This window comes from Haplochromis burtoni, unplaced genomic scaffold, assembly GCF_018398535.1.
Source record: "Haplochromis burtoni strain Fernald_Lab_line unplaced genomic scaffold, NCSU_Asbu1 Contig_11, whole genome shotgun sequence".
NCBI classification, from domain to species: domain Eukaryota; kingdom Metazoa; phylum Chordata; class Actinopteri; order Cichliformes; family Cichlidae; genus Haplochromis; species Haplochromis burtoni.
This window is the reverse complement of record NW_024582372.1, coordinates 1,065,048-1,074,909: the sequence shown is the minus strand read 5'-3', so window position 1 is coordinate 1,074,909 and position 9,862 is coordinate 1,065,048. Positions and strand designations below refer to the sequence as shown.

General features: G+C 41.8%; 1 protein-coding gene across 1 annotated transcript in view; it reads left to right on the top strand.

The window, feature by feature from the left end:
* Positions 1 to 563: 563 nt before the first annotated feature.
* The window catches only part of gse1b (Gse1 coiled-coil protein b), a 169,324-nt gene continuing 160,025 nt past the window's right edge, over positions 564 to 9,862 (top strand). The window contains exon 1 of the mRNA XM_005915169.3: positions 564 to 3,603. Coding sequence (XP_005915231.1) covers positions 1,093 to 3,603 — 2,511 coding nt within the window. The 5' untranslated portion in view covers positions 564 to 1,092. The remainder of the gene's footprint in view (positions 3,604 to 9,862) is intronic.

Sequence of the window (9,862 nt, the reverse complement as noted above, 5' to 3'; positions counted from 1 at the left end):
ATTATTATTATTATTATTATTATTAATAATAATAATAATAATAATAATAATAATAATAATAATAATAATAATTGTTGTCTAGGAGTTCAGAGTTATTTTGATATGAAAGCAAAAGTGCTTGCATACTTGTCATAAAAGAATAACTGTATAACTCTCCTACGTTTCATTTCACCCAGTAAACAAACATTAAAAATCACCAAATAATGTAGTCTAAATTCTAAATAACACTAAAAACTTACTGGGAATTAATATCCACTAATTTGTTGATATATGTAAACAGACCACGTTTCTGGAAAATCAGTTTTATACATTATCTTAATCTATTAATTCGAATACATTAAAATATATATATATATATATTTTTAAAAATCCATAAATATCTATGCGTAATTAAATTAACAAAAGTCTGCTTTTGAAAAAAAAAATATTCACCTTTGTGCATGGAAAAAAGTGTTCATGGAAAGTTTATCCTACACCGTTTCCCTAATGGGTTTTTGAGGTTTTGCTCACAGGTGATCCACGAAGGAGCCTGATCGTCGGGCTGATGCACGCCCCCTGTAAACTGTGGACATCCTGTGCATGGTCAGTACTTTGATGCATCGGCAGCTACTGAAGGAATGTGTGCTCTCTGTAAAATTATTACTGGGGCTGACAGGGGGTGGAGGTTTCCTTTGGGGTGTCGAAGCGGGTCCCATGAATTGAGGATGGCGCTGTGTACAGTGTGAGCGAGTTAGCAGCCAAAGTTACATGGCGCAGGCAGGAAAGTTTGCAGGAGAGGCGGACAGTGATTCCAAGTTTTTCTTCTGTCATACCCACGGATGCCGAGTGCAATAATGTGGACTACAGTCTTCAGATAACAAGGACTACTGGGATGTTTTATGGATGTTTTGCTTGAAAAATAACAGTTAACGGTTTTCTGCGGTTGCCGCACGCTGTCGTTTCAATGGACTATCATCTATCTTATCACTCAGTGAGTAACTTGAACAGAAATTGACTGCATGGTTTCTCTGACTTGGGCACAAGTGTGCATCACGAATATGAGTGTGTTGTTGACGTTATGCCATGTAGCCTAGCCTTACATGTTGTGAAACAATGAACTCCCCCCGTGACCAGGAATTGGCACCCTTATCTCGGAAACACCGACTCATGGCTGCAGCTATGCCCGGTGAAGACAGCACATTGCCCGGTAACATTTCCAGGACTGATCGGAATGGATTGGGGGGACTTGTTCACTGTTTTATATGTGGAAGCGGAGTTACACCGGGGAAGGAATTAAGGTTACAAGTGGCATATCAAAAAGAGAGGATCCCCTTTTTCCCGTTTCTCCAAAATCAGGAGCCAGCCCCGGGTGCGTGTGAAGTGAGCCCAGATGGTCATGTACTGGTGTGCGCTGTATGTCACTGCTTTCTAACGGAGCAGTGGAACTCTTTCGAGCGGAGCAGGACACCCATTGAGAAGCGCATGTACTGGCTGAAACGTCCGTACCAGTGCGACTCTCGTCGGGTCCCACAGGAGTGGAACATCTCCTATGATTTGGAGAGGAGGATCAGTGTCAGTAGCCAAAACTACGACGGGGGCGCAGAGTCTGATTTCTCTTCTTTTTCAGAAAACGAGAACATTTCAGATCAGGAGATGGATTTTGCCTACAGAGTCGGTGTGGGCAAAGACAAGTTTGTGAGAGCATCTGGAAAATCGCCCAGAGACAGCAGCAGGAAGAACAATGGTATCGGTATTAAAAACAGCCCAGATACACAGCGGGCAGTGCGTTACCCGGTGGGTGTTTATAGGGCGCAGGGATCGCCAAAAGCGGAGAGTGCTCTGACGGCGAGGCGCAGTGCTAAAATTATGAACAATATCTGTCAATCACCAGAATCTTTGGCAAAGTCCCAGGAGAGATTCCCCCGGCGATGCTATGACAGCTCGCTCTCTGACACACCTGTGCAAGACAACGGGGTCATTATGCGCAACAGGCGGTGGCTGGAGGAGGAGAATGTCAGACATGTGGAGTCGCATCAGATCCAGCGTGTAGCCGACAGCAGCTGTGCTCCTTCCAAGCATCCATCGCTGCTGTACCAGGGAAAAGGCGAGGAGAACTCCAGCACTTCTGCGTCTTTTGCTGGCACCGCTGCTGTCATCTCTAAACGTAACACGGCTCCTCCCAGGGAGAATAACTCTGACAACTCTGAAGATGAGATTAACATTACAAGCGATGACGACAGGGAATCGTATGACCGCAAAACAGACCGCACAACACAACGTAGACCTGTTGCAGATCAGCCACACCACACTGCAAACTCCAGTCCAGAAGAGTGTGTGTGCTACATCTGTGGCGCTGGGCTCAGACATGATGGACGTTTTAAAGTCAGTGTTCAGAAACAAGAGAGGGCACAGGGGGAGCCCTTCTTTCCCTTCTTGTGGCTTCACTCCCCACCCCATAATGCAATACCTATTAGTCCAGCAGGTATAACCTTTGTCTGTGGCAGCTGTCACACCTCTCTCTTGCAGCAGTGGCAGAGCTTTCAGCTGGCTGATGTGCCTGTCCTTCAGCGTTTGTATGTAGTCCCCCTCAACCAGACCACAACTGGACTTCATTCTTCCCAGTTTCATCAGCAGGAGGGAAAATCCTCAGGGTCCATGGAATGCATACCTGAACCTAAGGCTTCCCACGAGGCCTGCTTCCTTTGTGGACAGGAGTGTGGAGGAGACATGAGAGTAGCATATGCACAGGCAGGGGTTGGCAAATCCCGTGGTGTGATGTACTTTCCTTTCATTAATATGTTGCCTTGCCCCCCTAATGCACAGGGAGTGAGGAACGGCCGTGTGCACTGCTGTCCTCAGTGCCATTTTATCCTGGAGGAGATCTGGAGTGCGTATCGACTTAGCCTCAGTGAAGACCTCATCACCTCTGTCAGCTCATTCCTTGTCAGGTACCATGCTGCCATGTCTATCGATGTCTCTGGATCAGCCCACCCTCAAACAGGGGTGGCTTCACATCCCAGCACCTCCATGTCAGTGTGCTACCTGTGTGGAGCTGAGCTGTGTGCAGGAGGAGAGTACCAGCTACATGTTAACCCGCCTGGTCGCTGTGGTGAGAGGGAGCCTTTCTTTCCATTTCTCACCGTCCATCCTCCTGCACCCCATGCCAAGCCAGTTGATGCCACAGGTCTGGTGTCAGCCTGTAAGCTTTGCTACCATGACCTGCATGCTCAGTGGGCCCAGCACGAGAGCAAAGGTCTAGGTCAGCCCACCCCTTCTACCTCTAGCTCATCCAGTGCCAACCCCCAACCACCCAGTTCACCCTGGGCACGCCAGTACAGCTGTGAGGTTTTTGTGTGCTTCTTCTGCAGGCAGGAGCAGCGCAGGCAAGGTAGGCTGTGCGCTGTTACTGTGGCCAGACTACCTGTGTTCTTATATGCACCTCGCAGCACACGCATGCTCCTTGTGGATGATGGCAGGAGGTTGGTGATTGGCTCATGTAAGGAATGTAAGGCAATGGTGCAGGTGGGACAGAGCATGCAGCAGGACAGGGCTAGGCTGGAGCCCGGAGCCTCAGATGGGGAGAGGAAAGAACAAGAATCAACGCCGCCACAGTCTAGACATAAGGTAAGAAGGAGAAAAAAGCTGTTTGAGAGATGGCACAGTCATATTCTTTTTTTTCCTACTGTTTTAAATTCTGCTCTGTTCATTCCAAAACCCAGTATGCTGGGATTTGGATCGACTTGAGTATGCTGGGATTTGAGCTGTCAGTGCAAACTGTGTTTGTCCTAATGCAACCTCTGAGTCAAATTAAAAGGGGTGATAAAGAACTGCAGGGAAATAATTATGTTAAATAAATTAATATCACTGAAAGTCCTTGAAGTTTAGTGCAATGATGTACTCGGCATTGGGAACAACAAGTAAGTGGAGACTGAAAGCACTCAGATATTTTACTTCTATAAAGAACAGAGGAAAGCTATGGTGACAAAAGCAGTCCTGTATTTGGGTTTTTTTTTGTTTGTTTTTTTGGTTAAAACATGACTAAGTGGGTCTCACCTGAATAGTTTATTTTGATTTGAGCTCATTCACTCAGAAGCATTTTGAAGGAATTTAATGTAAAGATTAGGGCAATAATAATAAAAATTCTCAAGAGATTTATGAAGAAAAAAGAAGCCAGCACTTCTAATCAGGTTTTGTGGTACTTTATGTATATACTTAATTTCCTTCACCAGCTTTAGAATTGGATTACCAGTCTGTCACCAACAGGAATTTGTACAATTAAAGTTCAGTTTTACTTTTATTAATCAATTTTGATACTAAAAAATAAATAAATAGAGTGAGGTAAAGAAGTTGTGCATTAACGTCTTTCTCTTTTTAAATTGATTTGTTTAATTGCTCTACCTATTCATATTTACAGTAAATGTATACACAGATATTGGCAATGATCTTCGCTAAAGTAGGTAGCAAAGTAAATGGTAAATGGACTGGTTCTTATATAGCGTGCGTCTATTTTACCTAAGCACTCAAAGCGCTCTGTACAAACCAAGCTGGTACTTTCCCAGACCTGCATTCATTCATGCGTTGTGACATTTTTACCCAGATTCTTCCCATATTAGGGTGATCTGGCAGCGTTTTCTGTGTAAAGCTACTGTGCATTAATCTGCTGGTTTTATGATAAATAACCTTGTATCATAAGAAGTAATTTCGATGCAATAAACTCTTAGCATAAGTGGTCCACAAAATGATAGCAAAATTTAATTTTACCAGATGATCAATAGCAAATTTTCTGACCGTGTGGTTATATAGGGGACCATTGTGGGTCAATCAAGGATAGTGACGTGTTAATGAAGAGCTGAGGAGACAGCCAGCTGGCTCTATGAACAGATCTGTCTTGCAAACAAGCACTGACACACTGACCACACAGGACATCCAACATCTGTGGATGCTATTCACACTCCGCAACCTCACATCAGGTTGTGGATTGGAGCTGTCTATCTAATATCTCCCTCTTCTCTGTAAAGAAGTGCTAGGTGACAGTTAGCATCGGTGTCACAAAAAAAGAAAACAATCAACAATCTAATGCACTTCATTATTCTGAACTAACATGCAAATGCATAACGAAATTTTGAGTCATATGCTGTAAAGAAAGATGTGTCATTAGTAACCCAGATGATGCTTGGAAAATCCCGCCATGGTTAGTTAAACATCTGGAGTTCAGACGTGTGTCTATAGAAATGTGTTATTAACAGCTTTGTTGTTTAATTGAGGGGGGAAAAGATGGACTTGGGTCATATTGGTAGGCACTCGAATTGTGAGTGATAAAGTTGTGCTGCAGAGTCCATGCTGCCTTTTGCTAAATCCAAAGTTAAATCTTTATTCTGTGTCTAAGCATTCACATGTGAGCTAGATGAGCTCATAACAGTCACATGAGAGGGGATACTCCAGATATATATAGTGTGATATAGTGCAGGGTTTTCTCTCCACTAAGGCTAGTGGATCATAAGGTTGGTTACATGAGAACAGTGGCAGCATGAGCAGAGGTTTGGGTGATCATTCTGGATTGGGATGTTTGCAGGTGGCACAGCCGGTTTTGGCCTGTGTGAGGCAATGACCTCATGGCTGAGAAAGTGCCAGTGTTTCTGTGGGCAAGGGGCAACAGGTGCTTTGTCCTCTAGTGTCATGCTGTATGCTTGAGAGGATCTGTCATCACAGGGATTTCGGCTGTCAGGAGGGAGTGCCCATCTGGTTCCCCTTAGTGCAGTGTGTTTGGTAAAAGGGGCTGTATAAATAGAAACACTATTCTATTCTGTTCTATTCTATACTTATACTCATACTTATAACTGCAATATGAAGTGTCAGATTGTTGAAATATATATTTGCTTGTTTTGCGAGATACAGATTAACACGTGAAATAAGAGCCAGAATGTTATATGCAGATATACTGACAAACATAAGTAATGGGTCACTATCATGCTCTGTGTTGTGCTACTGTGTGTTTAATTAGTATGTTGGACACGACCTTTGACAGGTCCAACATGTTAACCTTTGACAGGTGCATAAGTATAGACTTCCAGCCTGCGACTGGGGAGGGGCAGCTGGTCAGCAGATCTTCCACTCGCACTCAGTGAGACAGATGTCCGCTGAGTTGCATTTCGCAAACGGTTTACAGTTTTATTCAGTGGTTTGGGAAATGCCTGGACAAACACTTTTTCTTTTTCAAAATATAAATCTTAAACAGATTGAAAGTATATAACCCTCTATCGCAAACAGATTTTTCAAACTGCGTTTTCCCCAGTGTTACTCCACAACTATTTTTTTACGCTGTTTATTAGGGGGAAAAGAAGAAAGCCATAATGTTTATTTTCTGATTACACTGTTTCAGATGAGTGTTTTTTCAGCTCTGGTCAATTTTGAATAAGTTAGTTTGTAGTGCTGTTAAAGTGTGCTGTGTTGCAGTGTGCTCTTATTATGTGCACCGCATAGACTAGACTGAAAAGCAAAACACTTTATAAGACCGCACAACAGCAAGACAGTATATTTACTAATGCATGCTAAAAATCAACAAGGTGCATTTTGTTTTTTATTAAAAATGCTGCTCTTTTTCTACATACACAAGTTTTTGTGATTGAAGCCATACAGCACAATTTTAAATGTACCTGTAAACTCTCCATTTCCATAGAGAGCAGAATTTTGTACTTCAAGACATAGAAGGCAGGTTAAAGGACGAGTAATCGTTTACCTGACGGTTTGTGAGATGACTGCTGTTGTGAATCAGTGGCTATACATACAAATGTGTGTGTTTTTAAGCAGTTTAAGTAGTTGTTTGATTGATCAGTTAAGTGCAGCTCTCTTTCTTATAGTCATATTGATGTCCAAATGATGCATTAAATTGCACCTTCAGTTTTCTTTACGTTTGTTTATCTTACATGTATTTAATTACTCAAATGTATAGTGTGAATCTACAAAATGAATCAAGTAGACGGTGACAGTAGTTTTCCTTTCCAAATCGCACAATAACTGCACATTTGATCAGTCTGCTTGGCAACAACTGCAAACATGCAGCCATGAAGTCATAAAGTACCATCTTCATCTTCAAGAAGAAGAAGAAGAACAGAGTGTCCGCCCACAGATGGTGTAGCTTTCAAAATGTGAGGCTTTTAGCTAAACCCACTGTCTCCTTGCAACTATTGGTGTGTCTAGTGTTTGTACAAAGACATAAAGGATCGACACAGCAAATAAAATAATAGCTAGCTAGACACACTGATAAAATCTGCATGATTGATCTGTCTGTCGGGGTATCCACATGACGTTTATATTTGAGTGGCGGTGTGCTGGAGGCTGTTTCGGGTGGATTGTTATTGGTGATCCGCTCCGAGGGCAGAGACAGATTTCTACATCTCAAATCACTCAATTGCTTTGTGTGTACGCAGTAGTGTGTTATTTAAGGTGTGTCTGTAGTTTACTGTGTGCTTACAGGACGTATTGGCTTAAAAAAGATGAATATTACATTCTCACTGTCATGGTAAAAACACATCAGCATCTTGACAGTTTCACCAGGGAAGATTTATAGCTTAATGAAAGAAGTGACTCCAACATTAAATTTAGATTTGATGTTAACTGTGAATGAATTAATGGAAGTATTTGAAAAAAGAAGAATTGGAGGCTGAGAGAAGGTGAGCGGGTTAATTGGATTTAAATTGCAGCCAGAAGAAAATCGGAAAAATGGGATTCTTAAAATATCTTCATGAAAGGAAATATTACAGCACGCCAACCGCAGAGTGTTTTACACAGTCCTTGCCTGTGTGGAACAAAGTGTCTTTGAGTGTGCATGTGTTTGTTCAAAACCAGTCATGTTGCGTGGATTGTGTAAAGTTTCTGCAGCTGTGGTTCTGTCCTCTGCTAGCAGTGCAGTTTGACGGGCAGCCTTGCGTTTCTCCTGGGATCCTCTGGGATTTGAGAGGCTTAATTTCAAAGCTGCTGGAGGTGGATTTTGATTTAGCTTTCAAAGCTTTACTCAGTCTCTTCCCACTAGCCTTTACCCAGTGCTGCATTCTTGCCCATATCTGACTGGACAGATCAGATCATACATGGAGTAGATGAGATTGAGGTATTCCAGTGTTTCATGTCTTACCTTTTATGTCTCATCCTCGAAATCACAAACCTATACACCTCTAAGAGCAAATGTGTTTGGACCTTTTGGAATTGCAAGGATTTCTGCATGGACTACTATGTATAAATGTTGTCTGAGCTTCATCCAAATCACAGTCTAGATGAGTTGTAGACCAATTTTGTGAGCAATCCATTTTGGAAAGCCTTTCTATTTTTTATGCACCTTTAAATATATTCTGTCACTTGTTAGCCTAATGTTGTGCTTACTTTAACAAGCCCTGATTATAGTCATTTAGACTTCGATTATAGTTATTGAGAAAATTGAATGTAAATTATTTTTTTCACTGTTTCATGTTGACATTGCTCTCAGAGAGGAAGGTTTTTCACATGAGTAAAGTTGTTTTTATGCAGTTTGATTTGAGTTTAGGAAACGCAAAGAGATGGAAGGAAAGCAGTGCTGCTGCAGAGGCTCAAAATACTGGTAATCAGTTAAGACTGTGTGAGTTACAATGCAACTGGGAACCTTTAGCGAGATCAACAGTAAAGATTAGAGGATGTGGAGCTACTTTGTCATTCCTGTTGATCATATATATGAAAGTATAAGCTGGTAGCCCCATCTGTGTACCAAACGGGATTGGTTTAAAAATGAATTATCAGTTGTACTTATTAAAACTAATGCAGGAATAAAGTGGACTAGACAATAGGACGTTGGAAATTAAGTCACCAAAGTGGATGTACAGTGTCAACATAAGCTTGTGTGCGTTTCTCAGCTATGATCAGGTATGTGGGAATTTTGCTTCTGCTTCATTGTTCAGCGTATCTTGATCACTTTGCCCTATTGAGTCTGTGGAGTGTATGACATGATCATTAAATTCCATGCACAGATGTATTTAAAGTTGTATTAGTGTTAATGTTTTTCTCATTTGTTATATACAAATGTCAATCGACAAATGTGCTCCCCTAAAGATGTCTCTGTTAAAGCCTTAAATATGTTTTAGATCAGCTTAAGGGGGAAAGCTGCTGATTTCACTCACCAGAATCTGTTTATAAATCATTGGAAGTACAAAGCGTTCCATAAATCTTTTGAAACTCCAGAGGAATAAATTGCCTCAAGTGATGCGACTGTTACCTTTGTATAAAAGTTGTGTGAGAACACGTGATTAAATAATTGGGATTGTTTCTGTTTAACCCATTTAAACCATTTTTTTGTCGAATTTTGGCACCTGTATTTCTTTTTTTTTTTTTTTTCAACCTTTTTTTTTGTATAATATTTTAAGGCTTGTTCAAATGTGTTAATACGGTAAATCTGTTTGTCATATATTGCTCCTCCACTTCACATGGCCTTTTTTGTAAATTCTTCTGTGTTGCTTGCATGCCGTTGCAATGTTTAAGAGTGGTTAGGCTATAAAGGCAGTCGCCCTGTGCCAGACTTAGATATGGGCATGATACAGTAGTAAACCTGGTTTGACTGTGGTAATTATAGAGGACAGTGCAATGCAACTATAGCTCAACCCTCTCTACCAGCTGCACTCTAACCATGGCATACATTCACCCACAATCACAGACTAACACTTACATATGCACAAAGAGTAATGTTTCTGATCATTTACATACTGAACAGCTGCAAGCATGTGTGAATGTGTGTCTTTGCGCACACGTGTGTCTACCAGGTGGTTGGGAGCAATGGCAGGTGTTCGCTCTCGTGTTGGCAAAGGCAGCTGGATTGTGCCACAGCTGTGCAAGTGTGTGTGTGTGTGTGTGTGTGTGTGTGTGTGTG